General features: G+C 36.1%; 1 protein-coding gene across 5 annotated transcripts in view; it reads left to right on the top strand.

Moving 5' to 3' along the window:
- The window catches only part of DHX36 (DEAH-box helicase 36), a 49,770-nt gene that overhangs the window by 13,034 nt on the left and 14,591 nt on the right, over positions 1-22,145 (top strand). For 3 of the 5 annotated variants that reach the window (XR_014824212.1, XM_021069687.2, XM_021069688.2), the window contains exons 6-17: positions 1,358-1,437; positions 2,413-2,487; positions 2,628-2,794; positions 4,226-4,307; positions 8,443-8,583; positions 8,849-8,951; positions 9,611-9,698; positions 12,154-12,209; positions 13,754-13,818; positions 14,531-14,674; positions 17,493-17,610; positions 18,584-18,682. Coding sequence is in view for 4 of the 5 variants with exons in the window: in XM_021069687.2 (XP_020925346.1) it covers positions 1,358-1,437; positions 2,413-2,487; positions 2,628-2,794; positions 4,226-4,307; positions 8,443-8,583; positions 8,849-8,951; positions 9,611-9,698; positions 12,154-12,209; positions 13,754-13,818; positions 14,531-14,674; positions 17,493-17,610; positions 18,584-18,682 (1,218 nt within the window). In the remaining variant the exon portion in view is untranslated. Of the gene's footprint in view, positions 1-1,357; positions 1,438-2,412; positions 2,488-2,627; positions 2,795-4,225; positions 4,308-7,338; positions 7,403-8,442; positions 8,584-8,848; positions 8,952-9,610; positions 9,699-12,153; positions 12,210-13,753; positions 13,819-14,530; positions 14,675-17,492; positions 17,611-18,583; positions 18,683-22,145 lie in introns of all 5 variants that reach the window. The other 2 variants (XM_084990074.1, XM_084990075.1) reach the window with 1 other exon arrangement.

Here is a 22,145-nt window from a genome sequence, read left to right as displayed (position 1 = left end):
ACACCGCAACTCAAAGCAATGCCAGATCCTTAACCCAGTGAGCGGGGCCAGGGGTTGAACCTGCGTCCTCATGGATACAAATTATATTCATTACCACTGAGCCACAATGGGAACTCCCCTTGTTTTTATGATCTTGTAATGCAATTCAGTAAGAGGGAGTTTATCATAAAAAAAAAAAAAAAACAGGGCATTCATATGTAAAAGGTATAAGTACGTGTTTATACAGGTGTGTATATATGTGTGTGTATATATATATGTACGTGTTTATTACAAATAACATTTTTTGTGTTTAGTTGGATGACCTATTTAAATATATGAGTTATATGTTTTTTAAAGATGTTTGAGGTTTCTTACAACATTCACTGTGTTATTACATTTATTTCAGTATTATAATTGTATGTGTAAATTTAAATTAGAGATTTATGGTTGCGTTTGGTTTTGTGATAGTGCTGTGTATTGTATCTCTAAGTCATTTCATACAGAATCTGATCAGAAACTGCATTACCCATTATGGCAGTATTTTGGAGGAACTATAGTATGCACTTTAAACTATGGTTTCTAAGAGATGTTTTTAGAAAGTAAAGCAACAATCTATATGGGAGGACCATATTCCTGGAAATGGTGTGAGTTAATAGAATGGTGAAAAATAGAGCACTTTTGTCATGACACTGTTACATAGTTGTTAGACCTAAGTTAGTTAAAAATCTAATTTTATAATTTTCACTAATATATACAGCTACTCAGTTACTGTATATATTGATAGTAAGAAGAAATGCTTACCAGGTTTGTTTGGTTTTTTTTTTTTTTTTTTTTTTTTTTTTGGCTTATTTTTCCAAGATATGTTGTATTTCAGTGGGCAGTTAATAAGTACTAAAAAGTAAAATAATGGTGTAAATCAATGTATATAAGGTATAATGATTGGGAAATTTTAACTTCTGAAGTATTTATTAAAAATAATATTTCTGGGCCTCATAAATCCCTGTTTTGTCACAAGGTCACTGTTGGTAACTTTTAGTTCCATAAAACATTATTGGATTACAGGAAGATTTTATCTATCCAGAGCTTTTCTTTGTCAGCCATTACTTTCAGAACATAACTAACTAGGAATTGAGCATACCGATCTCCACCAAAAAGAAAAAAGTATCAACATCTATTTACCCTCAGATTACACATAAGTTTTACAAATTTAGATTATGATTTCTGACTTTTTTAGAAAAGTCAGAGAGGATGCTATAGAAAGTCACTTAACTCATATGAAAATCCAGTGAATAGTGTTTCAACAGTCCATGCTTTTAATAGATGTTTAGGATACTAGAAGAAATTATTTCTTTGTAACTATATTTTACTTTAATTAAAGGTTGCAGAGAGAGTGGCTGCAGAAAGGGCAGAAACTTGTGGCAGTGGTAATAGTACTGGATACCAAATTCGTCTCCAGAGGTAAAGAATGTTCGCTTCTTATTTATAGGTAGATTTTAGTGAAACTTTGAAGTTAGACTCACAAGAAAGATTTTCCTCCATTTTTATGCTGATTATTACTGTTAGACTTAAAGTAACGGCAGCACAGGATGCTTACAATCCACGAAATCATTTTTTTAAACCTAAGTTTGGATTTGAATTGGCATTTTAAAATGTCTTTTACATTATGAAATGGTTAGAAAAGTAACATTTTTCCTGGATATACATTAGTAGGCTATCACTCCCCTTGATATGAATTGACCTCCAATGTATTTTGGTACCATCACACAGACCCTGATTGACTTAATTGCTTTTGATATCTTTAACCCCCTATCCAACTTCACTGTATATCTTCAGTCCTTTTATGCAGCTCAACATTGTTTACCTTTTGAAATGAACCAATTTTCCAGTCACTTGAACCAAAGTTTAGTCCCCTAAGTATTTGGTTTTTTTCTGAATGTTAATAGTTATGCCTTTAAAAAGAAATCATTAACATCATGTTGCAACTACAAAATGTTGTATTGAACTTGAGTATAGTATTTCTTATTATTCTGTTGTGGTAAGTATTCCTGTAACTAAAAGATTAAGTATGAACATTTTCATTAAAACTGAAAGCAGGAGTTACCGTCATGGCTCAGTGGTAGTGAACTCAACTAGCAACCATGAACATGCAGGTTCCATCTCTGTCCTCGCTCAGTGGGTTAAAGATCTGGCATTGCTGTGAGCTTAACGGTGTAGTTCGCAGACATGGCTTGGGTCCCATGTTTCAGTGGCCGTGGCGTAGGCTGGCGACTGTATTCCCGATTTGACCCCCTAGTGTGGCCCTGAAAAGACCAAAAAAAAAGAAAAAAAGCTGAAAGCCTTATTTACATTGAAGATGTTCTTCTAAATTTTTGTGGTACTTAGTAATTTATTAGTAAAGAAAACTAAGAATTAACTCATGTCTTTCATTCACAGTCGGTTGCCAAGGAAACAGGGTTCTATCCTATATTGTACAACAGGAATCATCCTTCAGTGGCTTCAGTCCGACCCGTGAGTATGTTTCAAATCAGGACGTGTAGTTAAATATCAAAAGATGCAGTTATTAAATTGGATTTTATTAATTTATATAAGTAAACTGATTCAGCTTTTAAATTTTATACTGAGTTACAAACTTAATACTTCTGTTGTAGGCATTTGTCTAGTGTTAGTCACATTCTGCTTGATGAAATCCATGAGAGAAATCTACAGTCAGATGTCTTAATGACTGTTATTAAAGATCTTCTCAGTTATCGACCTGACTTGAAAGTAGTATTGATGAGTGCAACATTGAATGCTGAGAAATTTTCAGAATATTTTGGTGAGTACAATTATAATTGTTATTTTAGAAAGTTATCACAAAACCACTGGATTTGGGGTTACTTAAAAAAAACCTAATACAGTGGTAGGTACAGAGCAGTCAAAATAAATGTTTAGTAATTCATTTTATTTGAATGTTCACCTACTATCATCTCTTGTCTCACAGATTAGAGAATTGGGCCTGTTTTTAAAAATGGTGGAATTGGCTCTGTTCTCATAATGAGGTCACATAGCCTTTTGATGCTACCACCAGATAAAGTATCATCACTGAAGTCAAACCACAGATGGAGTAATTTTATCAACTTTTTTGTGATTCTTGTGTGGCTTTTATGTAATATCACAGGGTGGCAGTTTGCTAATAATAGTAATAACCAGCAGCTACTCTGGGACATCTTCAATATGGTATATTTGGCATGTCTTCATTAATCTTCATAATACATTGTGAAGTATTATTTTCACTTTTACAGATGAGAAAACAGCCTCAGAGCAGTTACATAGTTTACCCAAGGTTGCATAATTAACAGAAGGTTAAGAGGATTTGAAACTAAATTTGACTAGCTGCAGAGTAAGCTTTTAAAATTATGTCTCACTTTCTCTCCTGCTTGTAATTGTTGAAGGAAGGTGGAGAAAAGGGAGGGAGTTAAAATGGAATAGAACCACATTTAACATGCTTCTGTTCAATGCAGTTGACTTTCAAACTTGTGAGATTAAGTTGAACATATTATATCGTGTCTATTTCTGTCTCAGTCCTTTTTGATGAGAAATCCAGAACAGACATTGAATACTCAAAAGTCAAAGGCAGAGTTGTGGTGCCACCTCAGGTACTTTGGTCTCTGCTGCAGTGTTGGCCTTTGTTTGCAGTATGTATGGTGTGTTTTGCTTGGTACAAAACATACATATAGCATTTAAATAATAAATTATTTATAATAGTTAACAATATGTACTAAGAGAATTCTTTTTTTTTTTTTAAACTAGTGATTCTGAAATAGTAAGCAGCAATTTAATATTTGATTGGGTCTTACTTTAACTACTTCTTTTCTTCCCTAATTCTGGGTACCAGAGGGATCATGCTTCTTATGTAGATTTCACTAAAACTTGGGTTCTGTTGGTACCATCATGGCTAGTGATGAAGACAAAATAGACTTCTAACTAAATGGGTTTTGAATCCAACTTAAAATGCTCTATTCTTTGGTTATTCTAGGTTACTTTGTAGAACTGTGAGATGTGTGTACAATTTGGTAACAGTAAATTGGTATTGAGTGAAGACTAGACTGCTGCTTCTTATTAAGCTGAATATGGAAAAATAGGGTAGAGCTATAAAATTTTCAGGATCACTTTCTGAAGTTAAAAATAGTGAAGTCATTCTATTTATATTCTTGATTTTACTTTTTGAACTTGTGAGTACAGATTAATGTTTTATCTACCATAATAGGTAACTGTCCAATGATACATATACCTGGTTTTACTTTCCCGGTTGTGGAGTATCTTTTGGAAGATATAATTGAAAAAATAAGGTAAGTAAATATTAGGAACTAAAAGATTGAAAGTAGTAATATGTCACTATTCTGTTAAACTTTAGTGTCAGAAACTCACACTTAACCATTTCCTCTTAAAACTTTGTTTTCCTTAAACCAGGGATTCCCAAACTTGGTTGCACATTAAAATCACCAGGAGCCTTTTAAAATCCACATTTACACTCCATACTTTAATTATATTACAAAGTATGGGCTGGTAGCCGGGCATTGCTATTGGTTAAAGATTCCACAGGCAGTAAAGTTTGGGAACCTCTGTCTTTAGTGTTGAATCTCTTCTCATTCTCCTTCCTGGTTTTTGTTTGTTTGTTTTTAAGGCTGCAGGTGTGACATATAGAAGTTCCCAGGCTAGGGGTCAAATCAGAGCTACAGCTGCTGGCCTACACCATAGCCGCAGTAAGCCAGATCTGTGCTGCATTTTTGACCTACAACCGCAGTTTGTGGTAACGCCGGATCCTTAACGCACTGAGCGAGGCCAGGGATCAAACCCACATGCTCATGGATGCTACTTGGGTTCGTTTCTGTTGAGCCACAGTGGGCACTCCATCCTGCCAAAATATGATTTTCCCCTCAAGTTCTCAGACTTTCCTCAGCCTTTTATGGTATCTCTGTGCAGTCCCCTTTTCTATGACCATAATTCCATATTTTCACAGTTTTCAGAACAGTAATTGCAAAGCCGAAGTTCTTCCTGAACTCTCAACATGTTACCTAACTCAGTACTCAGCAGCATCACAGATTCCTTGAACTCCACATTTTCAACAAAAATTCCTGATCTTGTATTTGATTTCCCCCTTCATGCTTCTGCCAAAAAATTAAAACAATGTTTGTTGCTTAGTATGCCTCATAACAGTTACTGCTGTTATCCTCCACCCAGTTGTCCAAGCTGTAGAACAGAAGAGCTGACGTTTATTAAGCTGCTACATTACTAGGATATGTTAACTGCTTTACATGCTTAGTAACTAAACTACTCTTGTCATTTGGTATCCCATCCCACTCTCCCCCAGGAAATTCCTGAGAGCTTTCTCCTTGAACTTACCTTCTCATTTTTATTTCTTCTCTTTAAGGTCGTTTTATCTGTCCTGTGTTAATATAATAGTTCCTCTCTTGGCGGTCTTCATTCTCACAACTGCTGCCAAATATTTTCCTTTAAAAAAGCTGGTCATGTGAACTTTCTTCCCTAGGGCAAGCCCCTTCAGATTTCTCTTTGAAAATTAATTTTAAGGAGTTCCTGCTGTGGGACACTGGGTTAAGGATCTGGCATTGCTGCAGCTGTGGTGTAGGGTACAGCTCCATCTTGGATTCAGTCTTTGGCCCAGGAACATTCATATGCTGCAGGGGCGGCCAAAAAAAGAAAAAAAGGGAAGGAAAACTCAATTTAAGAACCTTTATTGGTTTGTCATGGCTTATAATAGAGTACCTCAGCTGGTGGGCCCAAGTTTTAGATCCCCTCAACACTCTAGCTATTAGCTGCTAGCAGGCTTTTCAAAGAGCTGAACAAAATTATCTTAGTATTCCCTGATGAGAAAGGGGCTGGGAGAACACAGCCCATCAGATCAAGTTCCAGTTCTTTAGCCAGTCACCCCAAGGCTCTTTATAGACTGGCCCTGTCTTTTTCTAGCCTCATGCACCCTATGGTCTGCCCATCTTTAATGCACTGTTCTCTACTATGCCAGCTCCTGCCCTTTCTTTGATGACTTTGTGCTTATTACTTGTTATTTCCTCCCTTTAGAGTTACATTTGCCACCTTCTCCACTATTGATTATGTAAGAGCAGTCCCAGCTTCATTGCACATTAAGCCTTCTCCAGTCCCTCTCACAGAGTGAGTTACTTTCTCAGCTAGACAAGCAGAGCACTTTTATCATATTTCATATAACATTTATCTTATTGCCATGTAATGTATCACTTTATATTTGCCTCTTGCACTATATTTCAAATTTTCAAGGTCAAGGATTTTTGTCCTGTTCATCTTTGTAACTAGTGCATAGCACAGTGCCTGGTCTATAGTAAACACCTGAATAAATATATAGATAGATATAGGAACATTTGTGCTGAAATTTTTCAAGACTTCACACCTTACTTGTTAAAAGGAGGAAGCCAGGAAGTGATAGTGGTAAGGTGAGAACAAAGATCCTACTGAGTATTTTACATGGAGAAAAGTTAGCTGAATTTTGGGTGGACATTTATTTAACAATTTTTTTTAACTTTATGGCTTGCACTGTGCAGTAAGATCTGAGCATAAGACAAGGAAAGACCTGGTACACACTCTCAGAGCTTAAATCTAGATAGGGAGGCATATAAGCTGTTACTTTAAGGTGTAATTGAACTCTTCTGGGGAAGTGAAGTGTATATTAAGAATGAGTTTATAAAGTAGGTATGGGCTAGATATGTCAGGAAAGCTGTGAAATTCAGAGTAGTAAAGAGGGAATTGTGTGTTGGTGAAACAAAAGTGAAAGAGTGTGTGTTGGTCTTCCATACTCTGGTTTTATCATCAATGCTCATAAATTTTTGTGCTCTCCCTCCTCATTTTCCACTTTCTACCATGTTTCCCTCTTCTTACCCTAGCACATTTACCAGTTGTGTTCTAAGAGGATAGTAGGCAACAGCTTGACAGTAATGAAAACAAAGTTTCAGGGATCAGTAATCTAAAATTACATAAAGATGAACTGCTTTCTTAAGCTCCCTAGAAGGCAGGAAGTGTACAGGAAATTGTAGTGGGGGGTGGGGGTGGGTGGATGAGGTTTTGAAGCAAAAGAATGTTGTCTCTAATAGTCAGCCCTAAGAGGGGAGTGGAAGGAGAGTGGTCATTGGACAGAAGTTTTCATCAGAAGACCCCAGCTAGTCCCTTCCTGGAGGAAGAGCTGCATTATAGGGAAGTAGGGAAGAAAGTAGAGTGAGATGTTATGGAGGGTTGTGATTGGGTACTGGGGTGGGGGGGTTACCTCTGGTTTTGGAATTGCTGGGAAGGGAGCCAACTGTGGGTCCATCCTGCTGACTAGACTAATCTCTGTCTCAGGTTGCCCTACTTCACGTTGGTGCCTCTATATGTATCGAAGACTTAGGGGAATCCTGGGTCACAGGTACTGAATAGGGAAGGGGATTGATTAATACTTTCGGGGTGTCTGCTATGTGTCAGGCACTGTGCTTTTATCACTTTTTAAAAATCCTCATGCCAATGCTGTTATGAGAGTAATGATCTCATATAAAGGAACTAGCCAGAGGTTTTTACCTTGCCCAAGGTCATACAGCTAGTCAATGGCAGAGCAAGGACATCAGAATCATTCTGTCCGACTCACAAAGCCCATGCTCCAAATCTCACATTCCATCCAGATGCTGTCCCCTAGGTGAACTTGAGGGGCTTTGGGGTTAAATTTAGGTTCATTTTTCTTTGTTTCTCTCCACCTCTGTGCCTTTCAGAACCCACTTGTGGTAGGTAAGATTCTTGGGCAGATGCGTCCTCTTTTTAGCAGTCACTGCAGCTTGGTGGAGTCATAGTGTAGTACAGGATTGACACATAAGAGATTTGAATGCTGATGCTGGCTCTGCCATTAGCTAGGTCTGTGAGACTGAACAGAATTAAACAGTTCTCAGATGTAGGTCTATAGATCTATAGCTACACTGTCTGAATCTCCTGGGGCAATAATTAAAATTCCTGGATTACCAGACCCCAGCCAGACCTACTGAATCTGAATCACAAGGTATAGGATATAGGAGTCTACTTTACAAACTCCCCAGGGGATTCTTATGTGCACTCAGGTTTGGAAACCTCCTGTATTCAAAATCTGAGTCTTTTAGGCAGTCATTAGTATTATTTTGGACTTATATTAATGTTAACTTCTAATTTAAAAGCAAATTTAAAGTTACCCTTAGTTATTTCTAAATTTTGATTGCTACAGATCATCTAGAGGTTTATATACTTTGATAAGGAAGAATGATTTTTACCTAAAATGTCATTTTATGTATTAATGAATACTTAAATTGATATTTAGCATTCACTAGAAAATAATAGTGAAGATGTTCTTTAAAATTTCTTCTTAAAATCAGAAATGTAAAAAGTCAGATACTAGCTAAAACCAGAATTTCAAAAACATGAAGCTATTTAAGAATGTCTTTATTTTAGATATGTTCCAGAACAAAAAGAACTCAGATCCCAGTTTAAGAGGGGTTTCATGCAAGGGCATGTAAATAGACAGGAAAAAGAAGAAAAAGAAGCAATCTATAAGGAACGCTGGCCAAGTTATTTAAGAGAACTCAGAAAAAAGTAAGTGTTTGAAAATAACAGAGGCTTAATGGCTAAAACAAAGAGATTTGTTTTCTTAACTTTGTATATATTTAAGGATGGCATTGCAGGCCTCATATTCCAGTTGAATACTATGCTGATTGATTTGTAAACACAATTATAATCCCAGTAATTCTTTCCTATCTATTATGTGTTCCCATTTGCAGATTGAATCAATTTTAAGATTTTATAGCAAGTTAAACTTCAGGAAACTCAAGTATTTCATGACTTTATTTGACTTTGATAGGTATTCTGCAAGTACTGTAGATGTTATGGAAATGATGGATGATGATAAAGTTGACCTGAATTTGATTGCTGCCCTTATTCGATACATTGTTTTGGAAGAAGAGGTTAGTTTTGTTTTTCTTCAAATGAAATAATTTCAATTTTATTTTTGTATCAGAGCCATGAAAAAATAAAAATTTCTTAAATGCCTTTTAAAAATAGCCCATGAAAGAACTAGCTTTTGACACCAGAAATAGGAATTTCAAAATAACAAAAGATTTATTAGACATTTGACCTGTTTGAAGAAAAGACTGAACAAATGAAATATCTGGATTATAAATCCTGTTTTTAAAAAGTGAACTTGTTTTCTTTAGTTATAATTAGTTACTAATTATAACTAGTCCTGAGCTTATATATTTATTTATTGATTTTTTTGTGTGTTTTTAGCAACGGACCTGAGGCATATGAAAGTTCCCAGGCTAGGGGTCAAATCGGAGCTGTTGCCACTGGCCTACACCACAGCCACAGCAATGCTAGATCCAAGCTGCATCTGCAACCTACACCACGGCTCATGGCTACACCAGATCCTTAACCCACTGGGCAAGGCCAGGGATCAAACCCACATCCTCATGGATACTAGTTGGGTTCATTACTACTGAGCCATGACAGAAACTCCAAGCTGAGCTGGTATAGTTTTGATGAAGACTTAAGGGTTCACTCACAGTTGTACTCTTGGTATATTTTGTTATATGATTCTTTGTAATGGTTATTTCCCTCCATATAGGATGGTGCAATATTGGTCTTTCTGCCAGGCTGGGACAATATCAGCACTTTACATGATCTCTTGATGTCACAAGTGATGTTTAAATCAGGTATTATAAACATTATTTTGTTACATTTATAAGAATGGTGCTTGAATCATATGTAGCCTGATTTTTTTCTTTCATTTGAGCTTGGTGGTCTTAGTCCAGGTTGAGGTTTTTCAAAAGTTGGATCTTTTTTCCCCCTCTCAAGTTCTAGGTCAGAGGTGAAGATGGTAGGTATGTAGTAAAGTTCTTTACTTAGTATTATGGTGAGACTCTTTCCCTTCTCTTCCTAAATTTGCCTAGTAAAGATTGGCCTTTGAGGTTTTTGTTTTTTCACTCGTTACTGCACTTAGTTGGGCAGGAAAGAAATTTGAATTTTTCTGTTAGCTCAGTAATTTATAATATCACACCCTTTCCCTGACTATACAACAGAGTCACCTGTGGCACTTCTTTAAAATGTAGATACTCAGACTGCATCCCCACCCCAAGTATTAGACTGTGACCTGGACATCTAAAGTTTTGAAAAATCCCTTAGGTGATGATGATTGTTTGACAGCATGTTTTGAGAGATGTAGCCTCTTGTGTCTTAAGGAAATGCACAGGGACATTTTTCTGCTGTAAAATTCAGTTAGCTTTTTCAGGAGTCATTATTAACTTCAGTAAAATACAAAACAAATTCCATTTAGTATTTTACAATTCTAAATATACTCCCTAACATTACTCTGTTAAGTGCTTTTTTAACAAAACTACTAAAAATACATATATTTTTTGTCTTTTTTTTTTTTTTTTTTTTGTCTTTTTAGGCTGCACCCACGGCACATGGAGGTTCCCAGGCTAGGGGTCTAATTGGAGCTGTAGCCTCTGGCCTACACCAGAGCCACAGCAATGCCAGATCCAAGCCTCGTCTGCAACCTACACCACAGCTTACAGCAACGCTAGATCCTTAACCCACCAAGCAAGGCCAGGGATCGAACCCACAACCTCATGGTTCCTAGTTGGGTTGTTTGTGCTGCACCAAGACAGGAACTCCTAAAAATGCTTTGATCTAATTTTAATGGCTAAACTAGATTTTATTCCTTGTTAAATCCCATCATGGTAATGCTTTCAAAGCACTTCTTATAATTAAAGTTATTTACTATTCTCTACCTGGCAAAATATTTTTGCTGATTACTATGACTTCTCTATAATGAAATACTGCTTTCTGTATTGAAGAAGTATAATTGTGATTAAATTATACAACTGAATTTTTTAAACAACTGGAGTATTTTTGGCTGAACCTTCAAACTTTGCTTTCTTCTCACCCATCATAAATGGTATCAGATAATCTTATAGTTCTAAAAAACATGAATGTGTATATATTTTCCAAGAAAAATGCAATGAAAATCATTTCAGAGGGGAGTAGGGAAAGGACGTGATATTACAGATTACTAACTGCATTAATTTTTCTGATTTAAATGAATTATTTTCAAGATACCACCAGCTTAATTTCTTTTTAAAAAAACTTTCAAAAATTTAACAGACTAATTTTTAATATCATCTGATAATCCAGTCTATAACCAGATTTTCCTGTTTTTCCCCAAAGAGTTTTTCCCATCTCACTTGTTCCAACTATAGAAAAAGTCAAACTGATGGATTACTTACTGTAGTTTTAGAACATCAGTCCCATTCTCCTCTTAAATTTTCCCTATGGTGAAAAAGACTAGGTCCAACTTTCTGGATTCCTCTGAATCTTTATGGTGTCATTTCATTTAATCCTCTCTCACCTCTGTTTTCTGAAAACTAGAAGTTAAATCTCCGTTAGAATTAAGTATTTTGAGTTGATGTATTTCATATTGTGTCACAGAGACAAGTAATTCAGAGCATTCTGTTTTAGCAGTACCTGTTGCTCGATAGCTTTTTATTACTTTTTAAGTTTAGGAGGGTCATAGAAAGTATTTGGGGAGCACCATATCTCCTTTGAATGACAACAGTTCTTGGGAAATAGCTTGGGTTACTTGGACACTGGTGCTATTTCTAACAAATTTACCTTTCCCTAACACTTTCCCTCCTTCCATCACTATACTGCCAAAGTTTCTCTCTGCTTCCTAATTATCATAAAAGGACCTAAGAGACTTCATTTTGAAACTTAAACCATACATAAAAAATTTCTTATATTTCTAACAAAATTATGTTAGAAATGTGGGTCACTTTTGGAATGTATCACATTTAACCAATGTTACTGTTTTTTTTTACATCATTATTTTTAAGCAGGACAAGGAAGTATGGGTGTAGACTTAGTGATGTATTTCTAGTATAATTTGAGGAGATTGCTTCCAACTTTTAAGCATTCTATAAGAATTTAGAGCGTATGAAATAACAGAAAAAATGTCAAGGACAGAAAATAAAGTTGATCTAATCGTACTTAGGAATGTAAATTAAAAATTGTTGTGGCTTAGCACTAGAATTCATTATTCCATGTATGTCTTTTGGAGCTTTCCTGCAACCATTTATCTTAAAGTTTAATTTGCTTTTTAATTTTCAGACAGATTTATTATTATACCTTTACATTCACTGATGCCTACAGTTAACCAGACACAGGTATGTTGTTAAATTTATTTATCTCTCAAACTGAGGCAGGCTTTAAGGACTGCTTATTGTGTGTTCTGTTATATTTTATTTTCAAGACATATTTTCAAATAGTAATCCATATATAAAATAACTTCTTTCAGAACCTTTGCATGTGAGCCTTCAGGGGGTGATTGCTCAAAAACGAATTAAGAGAGGATAATCCACAAATCAGATTAGTTTTGTCGACATTAGGGAAATGTTTAAAGATTGGTTTCACCAATATTTTTTTGGTTTCCCAAATGAAAAGGTGTGTGAGTACCAATAAAAATATTCCAGCCCAGAAATTAATAATCTTTGATGTGCTACATACAGCTTGATGTTTGAGATTTTGATTGAATGGAATACTTTCAGGTATGAGATTTCAGTAGTGTATTATTATGGTTTTGGATGTTTTGGCTGTGTCACATTTAGGGATTTCTTCAGTTAGAATGAATACTACATGCTCAAAGGCAAGATAATTTTCTAGACTGTGGTGCTTGCAGGTCCTATTAGAATGAGATGGAGCTGTTTTTTTCACACCTTTTCTGAGAAAATATCAGGACTTTTTGTGTTGAGACCTTTTTAATACCCTTTTTGCTGGTACATTAGTCCTGAGTAAGGCTTAACCAGCTAGATTAGATATAGCTGAAGGAAGAAAAGAGAAAACTCTTGATTCCAGAGATAGACAAAAGAGCATCTGGTGTGGAGGTACTTCCATCTCCCACCCCAACCATAAATTATTTACTCCTTTGCTAGAGGGTATGTGACTAGACTGGCAAACAACATTCTGTCTTTTGACTAACCTTTTTATAAATGAGGGGATAAGTTCGTGCTTTTTTTTTTTTTTTTTTTTTTTTTTTTGCTTTTCAGCTAAGTGGTACATGGCTGCATGTCTTCCTTCTACTTGAGTGGCTTTGCCATCATGACATTTTTGTAGGATTCTCCATTTAAAGGGTTTTTTTTGTTTTGTTTTGGTTTTTTTGTAAAAAAAAAAAAAAATCATTTGATCTCTAGTGTATGGTGGCATGGTCAGCTGACTGTGATTCCACTTCCAATGATTAGGCCTCTACCTGGTTGGTTGGTGATCTTAACTTATATGGTTTCGGGTAATTCATAATTCTTAAACTTAACTTCTGTCCCTCTCCCTTAAAAGCTTGCCTGTATAAGACATTTGTACTCACCAGCATTTGTTAAAAACCGTAAATTTAAAATTATATTTAAATATCACAGTAATTTATGTTATTTAAATATATATAAATTCACATTATAAATTTGAATTATCATACTTCATTTGAAACTTGTTTGTGATAAGGTTGTGACATGTGTGAAAGATTTAGTTTGGTTTACTAAAAGGGGATTTTGTAGTATTGAAGATGACATATCTTATAAATATATCTGTGAATATTAGATGCATATGTCAGTGAGTAAACACAGAATGCCAAAATGAACAATATCTAAAGTAATTCCTCTGATTGCAAGAATGATGTATCAGAATTTAATTCACTCTTAGGATTTTGTTGTATTTTATCTTACAGGTATTTAAAAGAACCCCTCCTGGTGTTCGGAAAATAGTAATTGCCACCAACATTGCAGAGACTAGGTAAAGGTTGTTTTAATTAAGGACTATTGATGATTAGTTTGAGCCCCATAAATTATTAACACACCTTAAGTTTTTTTTTCTGTAAAATACTTTGTAATCTCTTAAAAATAAAGCTATTTTAACATAGTCATGGTAGTGAACATAGGTTTTGTGGTTTGTTGTTGTTATATTAACCTGTACTGAGTTTTTAGAAATAGCCTTTAAAGTGGATGTTTCAAAGCTTTCCTGAAACGCATGGGAACTGAGGTCAGGTTTTCTGGTTGGGGGTGGAATTGTTTGGCAGTTTGGTCTTAGTTATATATAGCCCTTAGAATGTATTATAATCCCTTTAGAGATAGTGATATATCAGTACAGTCACTATAGCAGATTGTCCTATAGAAGCTGATACTTAATCATGGTACTGGAGGGCCCCCAAAGATAGGTGTGAGGGTCCTCAGGCAAACTATGAAGTTTGGCTGTGGGAACATTGCAGTTTAGCCTGTGATCTGTAGGACTGGTACCACTGAAAGTGCTGATGTTGCCTGTGATTTGCTGCTTGATCCCCATTATGTTGGTAAATGTGAGAAGAGTGGTGAAAATCTTGAGTCAATTTGATTCAGTCAGTTTGATTCAGTTTAAAAAAATGCTCTAAATATCCCCACTTGTAGGCCTGTTATAGGTTAGTGTATTTTTGATGTGTTTCTAACATTTTTATGTATCTATTTCCAAACAGCATTACCATAGATGATGTAGTTTATGTGATAGATGGAGGAAAAATAAAGGAGACACACTTTGATACACAGAACAACATCAGTACAATGTCTGCTGAGTGGGTTAGTAAAGCTAATGCCAAACAAAGGAAAGGTCGAGCTGGAAGGTAAGATGGGAGCTTTGACTGAAGCCTTTAGAACACACGAAAGTTTTATGTAGCAAAATGTGGTTGCTGGCGTTTAAAAATATTTAGGGAGGAGTTCCCGTCGTGGCGCAGTGGTTAACGAATCCGACTAGGAACCATGAGGTTGCGGGTTCGGTCCCTGCCCTTGCTCAGTGGGTTAATGATCCGGCGTTGCCGTGAGCTGTGGTGTAGGTTGCAGACGCGGCTCGGATCCCGCGTTGCTGTGGCTCTGGCGTAGGCCAGTGGCTACAGCTCCGATTCAACCCCTAGCCTGGGAACCTCCATATGCCGCGGGAGCGGCCCAAAGAAATAGCAAAAAGACAAAAAAAAAAAAAAATAAAAAAATAAAAATATTTAGGGAGTTCCCGTCGTGGCTCAGTGGTTAACAAATCCGACTGGGAACCATGAGGTTATGGGTTCAATCCCTGGCCTCGTTCAGTGGGTTAAGGATCCAGCGTTGCCATGAGCTATGGTGTAGGTTGCAGATGTGGCTCAGATCTGGCATTGCTGTGGCTGTGGTGTAGGCCGGCGGCTACAGCTCCGATTAGACCCCTCGCCTGGGAACCTCCATATGCTGCAGGTGCAACCCTAAAAAAGAGAAAAAAATAAAAAAATAAAAAAATAAAAATATTTAGGAGAGGTACATTTCATATTTCTAAAAACTTAACTGCAAACACATTTTTAAATGGGGAAGCTCTTTACATCATGGTTGCTTTGGAAAAATTATCTGCCAAGTTTTTTCTTTTGTGATTTTTCTACCTATCAATATGGTTTATTAGAATTAATATTTTTATTTATTATATTAGTTATAATTTCTTCTTTTTAAGCATACATTACTAACAATGGTATGCTAATAATATTTGAATGTCAGGTCATCTTCTGAGCACTTTACATACATTAACTTGCCTAATTCTCACCACAATGCTACGAAGTAATTTATTATTATTAAGGCGCAAAGAAATTAATTCATCTTTCCAAAGTCACACAGATTCTTTGGTAGGCGAGCCAGAAGTTGAATCCATGTGGTCTGGCTCCACAGTGTGGGCTTCTAATCACCATACTTCACAGCTCTACTAGCTTTTCCACTCACTATCAGTTAGCAATGAAAATACCTTTGTCCCATTGGTGTGGTGATAGAATGAAAAATAAAAATATCTGTCCTAATGATAGGAAAAAAGACTTGCCTTTAACACAAATAATTGCACTTATTATTTGTTTTAATGTATACTTGACAACATTTTTACACCTTTACTCATTTGAGTAGTAGAATCATGTCTGGAGTTTTCTTTAGAGTTTTTCCTTTGCCTCTTATTGGTAAAACAAAAAGATGCCCATTAATCTTTAGATATTCACTGAAGTCAGGAAAGGAGAGTGGAAAGAAAACTTTACCGACCACTTTATCAACCATTTGTTTAAAGTTTGTACTGTATCTTTAAAGCTCTGACTCAGTTGATATCATCTTTGTTGATTATGGAAGTGTGACTTGACTTCTAGGTGGTTTATTAGATTATGCAGTTGGTGCTGTGCTTAATGTACCTTCTAATCAGTAAACAAGGGATAACTTGATTGGGAACCTAGCAAGACTGGGATTTTCCCACATAGACCATCGCTGCTGAATATTGATTCAAAAAGTCTATGCAGTGGTGAATGGGTTTTGCCACACTTTTATAAATGAGTAGTAAACACACTAGGCCTTAGGTTTGATCCATGAAACAGTTATAGAAATGAAGTATTACATTGTATCTAATTTGTTTTCCCCATTATCCTGGTGAAAGTTAACTGGAATCACAGTGCTTTAATTCTAATTGAAAATAGTCCTCTGTATGTATAAATTCCTTTAACAAACCCTAATTAGATTGATAATTATTTTGAAGTCCAGAGCAAACTATATTAATTATGTGAAGAAGGCTCTCTTTTAGTTTCTACAGGCATGCTATATAGTAGATAATGGGTCTTTGTAGACTCATGACAGAAATAGCTAAGATTTATAGAATTTATTTTTATTCCTATAGAAAAATGGCCTCCCTCTCCTTTAATAACAAGCTCCTCTACAAATATTTATTCTGCTTGAAGATGGCATGCATTTCTTCACCTCTTCACATCTATCCTTAGCATTATGCAAAGAATATTATCATTCAGGTCACTAGATGCAAACAGTAAAAAATAAGAGTTTCCAACATCCCTCTGCAAATTCGCTAAGTAATGCATACCTGAATGCTTTTAAAATAATATAGACAGGAGAACATAATGCCAGGATTTGGTGCATAAAATGCTCACAAGACACAAAGAGATTAACCTCAGTGTACTGCTATTGTTGTGCATGGCAGTCTGGAATCTGTAAGATAGAAATAGGGAACTAAATTATTGTTAGGGGAAGGGAGTCTGTATTTTTTAAAACTAGGACTAAGGGTGAGTAGATTTAGTCAAAACAGATGGGGAGGAGTTCCCATTGTGGCTCAGTGGGTTAAGAACCTGATGTAGTATCTGTGAGGATGTGGGTTTGATCCCTGGCTTCGCTCAGTGGATTAAAGATCCAGTGTTGCTATGGCTGTGGCATAGGCCCACAGCTGCAGCTCTGATTCAACCCCTAGCCTGGGAACTTCCACATGCTGCAGGTGTAGCCCTAAAAAGGAAAGGGGAAAAAAAAAAAAACACAGATGGGGAGATAGACTATATATGACTAATTAAAATGAAATAGTAATTAAGTAAATTAGTTACCATATGGCTTGTAAGAAATAGATAACTCTGGAGTTCTTAAAAAGTCACTGATAATACTCTCTCCTCTTTCCTTTTTTTTAAGAGTTCAACCTGGTCATTGCTATCATCTGTATAATGGTCTTAGAGCAAGCCTTCTAGATGACTATCAACTACCAGAAATTTTGAGAACACCTTTGGAAGAACTTTGTTTACAAATAAAGGTAAATTAGGTGGAAGAAAGTAAGAAAGTAAATGGGGTTCCAATTTTCAGCATCTTTTATAGAAGAAAGTAGTATATTAACTTGCCAGAAAGAATTTTTACCATGAATTGTTTTTGTGTGGTAGTACAATTGATCCTCTTGCTTCTTGGGAGTTAAGGGTGCCGAAAACCACGTACTGCCTTCTCTTCAAGGGAATGGATAAATGACTCACCCAGGGGTGGGTAGTTGAAACAGTTTGGATGGAATCAGGACTCAAACCTTTGTTTTTTTGATTCCACATATTGTGAGCTATTATTGAACACAAACTTTTCCCACACTTAAAGTTATCTGTGAAATGAAAGTACAAGTACTGTATTTATTGGAAAAAAAAAAAATCTGCATGTAAGTTGGACCCATACAGTTCAAACCCCTTCAAAGGTCAACTGCAAACTGTTTTTAAGCTTCCGTGAGATGTTCATTAAACAGTTTTTAATTATGTACTGCTCTGGAGCCAGACTACCTGTGGTTGCATCTCATCTCCTGTGGCAAACTAGTTCTGTTACATTTGGCAAGTTATTTAAATTAACTTCACATAAAATTTTTAAAACAGTGCCTGGCACATAGTTTTGTCTAAATCTTAGCTTTTGTTAACTACATCATCTTAAGATTATTCCTCATTATAAACTACTTAGCATTTTTCAACATCTTATATATTTTGATGTAATTACCCAGCCAGCCACCTTATTTCAAAGGTAATTGGTAGTCAGCTTGTTTGTTGAGATTTTAACCAGCTACTTTGATCATTAATGGAGCTGGTGGGTGTTAGTAGTATGTTGGTCTTTAAACATGTTTTTTATAAATCATAGATAATTTTAACTTATTTTGGTTAAATAACGTGAAACTCACATTAGGGTTTGATGCTTTACTCAAGTGAGTGACATAAGCAGGACTAAACTCTTAACATATGACATTTTAATTATTTGTCTTGCTACAGATTTTAAGACTAGGGGGAATTGCTTACTTTCTAAGTAGGCTAATGGATCCACCATCGAATGAAGCAGTGTCACTCTCCATAAAACATCTGATGGAACTGGTAATTTTGATTTGGTTTTTAATTCTAACTTAGAGTGTGAAGTAAGCAAGCCAGCTAATTATACAATTTACTCTCATTACTGCAAGGTAGGCCAATGAATGTGTAGTGTCAAATTTGATTCACTCTTTGTTCAGCTTGGAGTATGAAACATCAGAAAGTTATGAAATGATACTTGTGTGATTTTCTTATCTTTTTGGGCTCTTTCCATACTTTTTTTTTCATTGTAGGCCTGATTTAAAATTACATACAGTCTTGAAATCTTTCAGTTATGGGTCCTCTTCACTTGTATATATTTTTTTAATATGGCTGTACCTGCAGCGTATGCGGGGTCCTTTTAAACCACTTCAGTGGGCCAGGGATCCAACCCACACCTCTGTAGCAACCAGAGCTGCTACAGTCAGGTTCTTAACCTACTGTGCCATAGTGGGAGCTCCTTCATTTGTGTTCTGGAAATGAATTTAGCTGTTTTATTCTTCTCTTTCTGGTTACCATGTATGTAGAGCGTTTGTCAAATCCAAGTAACTTAATGACAGTATGGAGGTAGCTTTTCTCCAAAATATATCCCTCTACCGATCATTTTATTCTTAACAGCTTTTTTCTTTGGTTTCTTTTATGAAGTCAGCATTTTAAGGAACTAGTTGCAGTGTCTTTAGTCAAGTGACCACTTAGTGGGTAGCCATCCCTACACAAGACTACATTGAGAAGAGGCATGGGACTGGCTATGAGTCAGTGCCCAGAATGGAGAGAAAGAAGTTAGAGCCGTGATGTCCAACACAGATATCTGCCAGTCACATGACTACATTTAAATATTGGAATTAAATTACAAATTACAAATTCTGTATCTTGGTCACACGTACATTTTAGATGCTCAGTAGGTAGCTACCATATGAACATCACAGAAATAAACATTTTTTTGTCAGTGCTAAAATTCTGTTGATTTTTGCTGGGTTGGGTATGCTAAAGATGTATTTCACTTCTCAATTTTATTTGAGCAATCTATACAGATAATTTTGAGAATTTAGTCCATATGAAAACATTGAAATAGCTCAATGGGAATAATGAGTTGTTTAAGTGAAAAGCCTTTGTAACTTATCTGACCATCTTTGTTGGAATTTCAGTTAGATTTAGTGAGGTTATTGGCATTTTAGGGAGTTGTGCAGTTTTACTACTGACCTCTCTTCCCCTCCAGAATTTTATCTAATAAAACATAGCAATAGAGAGCCAGATGTGGTGATCAGAGAATCACCTTACCTGTGGTGGAGAAAGATGACCACAGGATAGCTGGACTCTGAAGCCAGAATGGGCTTTGCTCTCTCCCAACTGAATTTAAGAACCAGTCCTAATTAGCCATTTGCAGGCAACAAAATTATAAAAAAAGGCCCTGTGTATCCTTGCCAGCAACGGGTCTGAACCCTACATTAAAAAAAAAAAAAAAGCAAAAAACCTTAACCTTTTTATTGTGAAATACAGCTTGCCATTCCAGTATTAAATGAGGCATCAACTCATACTGGTCAGAATGGCCATCATTTAAAAGTCTATAAACAGGAGTTCCCGTCGTGGTTCAGTGGTTGGCGAATCCCACTAGGAACCATGAGGTTGCAGGTTCGGTCCCTGCCCTTGCTCAGTGGGTTAACGATCCGGCGTTGCCGTGAGCTGTGGTGTAGGTTGCAGGAGCGGCTCGGATCCCGCGTTGCTGTGGCTCTGGCGTAGGCCAGGGGCTACAGCTCCGATTCGACCCCTAGCCTGGGAACCTCCATATGCTGCGGGAGCGGCCCAAGAAATAGCAGCAACAACATCAACAACAGCAAAAGACAAAAAGACAAAAAGGCAAAAAAAAAAAAAAAAAAAAAAAAAAAAAAAAAAAGTCTATAAACAATAAATGCTGGAGAGGGTATGGGGAAAAAGAGGAAAATCCCTCCAACACTGTTGGTGGGAATGTAAATTGTTGCAGCGACTGTGGAAAACAATATGGGGGTTCCTTAAAAAACAAAATGGAGTTACCACATGATCCTGCAGTCCTACTCCTGGTCATATATCTGGAGAAAACCATAATCCGAATGTACATGCACCACCGTGTTCACATCAGCACTGTTTACAGTAGCCAAGACATGGAAGCATCTTAAATGTCCATCAACAGAGGAATGGATAAAGAAGATTTGGTACATATATACAGTGGGATATTACTCAGCCATAAAAAAAGAAGGAAAAAATGCTCTTTGTAGCAACACAGATGGACTTACAGATCGTCATATTAAGTGAAACAAGTCAGAGAAAGACATATGTTATCTCTTATATATGGAATCTAAAGAAAAGAATGATGCAGAGGAACTTACAAAACAGAAATAGATTCACAGATGTAGAAAACAAACTTACAGTTACCAAAGGGGAAGAGGGGGAGAGAGAAATTAGAAATTGGGAATTAACAGATTAAACACTACTATATATAAAGTAGGTGAAAAACAGGACCTGTTACATAGCACAGGGAACTATAGTCAATATTTTGTAGTAACCCGTAATGGAAAAGAATTTGAAAGATAATGTAGATACATAACTAAATCATTTTGCTGTTTACCTGAAACGTTGTAAATCTTTTGTACTTCACCTGAAAAAAATTGAGACAAAAAAAAGTCCAGCTTAATGATTTATTACAAAGTAGGCACTATGTTGTTTTTATTCATGTTAAGAAGTTAAAAACATTTCCATTATCCTAAAAGCCCACCTCATACTCTTCCAATCATTCTGCTGTTATTCAGTCCCCAAAAATAACCTCTGTCATGACTTGAATGGTAATCCCTTGCTTTTCTTGGTTTTGCCATTCCAGTATACGCCTTTGTAAAGAGCTCGGTTTAATTTAATCCTTTGCAAACTTTATGTGAATTTATATAGGATGTGGGGGGGGTGTTTTTTGAGCTTTATTTTTAATTTTTGAAAGGGGACACTAGGCTCTGAATTCTTTTACTGAAAAATTTGAGATTCATGTGTATTAATTGCTTTTAGCTATAGTTCATTCATTCTCTTTCTTTTTTGTTTTTTAGCACCTCCAGCATATGTAAGTTCCCAGTTTAGGGGTTGAATTAGAGCTGCAGCTGCCAGCCTATGCCACTGCCACAGCAGCACGGGAGAGTCTTGAACCACAGCTTGCAGCAATGCCAGATCCTTAGGCCACTGAGCAAGGCTAGGGATCGAATTTGTATCCTCATGTATAGTAGTCAGGTTCATTACTGCTGAGCCACAGTAGAAACTCCCTAGTTCATTCATTTTCATTTCTTTACCATATTCTGTTATTATATTACCACTGAAAGGCATTATAGTTATTTCTAATTTGAAGCTATTGCATACAGTACTGGTATGAATATTCTTTAATATTCAGTGCTTCTTGGTGTACATGTTTAAGTATTTCTCAGGGATATACACTTAGGAGTGAATTCATTTGGTTGTAATGTATATATATGATTAACTTCGA

The sequence above is a fragment of the Sus scrofa genome, chromosome 13 (genome assembly GCF_054392235.1).
Source record: "Sus scrofa isolate SSC_HxYL_T2T_F1_AM1 chromosome 13, Sscrofa_HxYL_maternal_Yorkshire_Landrace_v2.0, whole genome shotgun sequence".
NCBI lineage: Eukaryota > Metazoa > Chordata > Mammalia > Artiodactyla > Suidae > Sus > Sus scrofa.
This window is presented reverse-complemented; position numbering and strand designations above follow the sequence as displayed.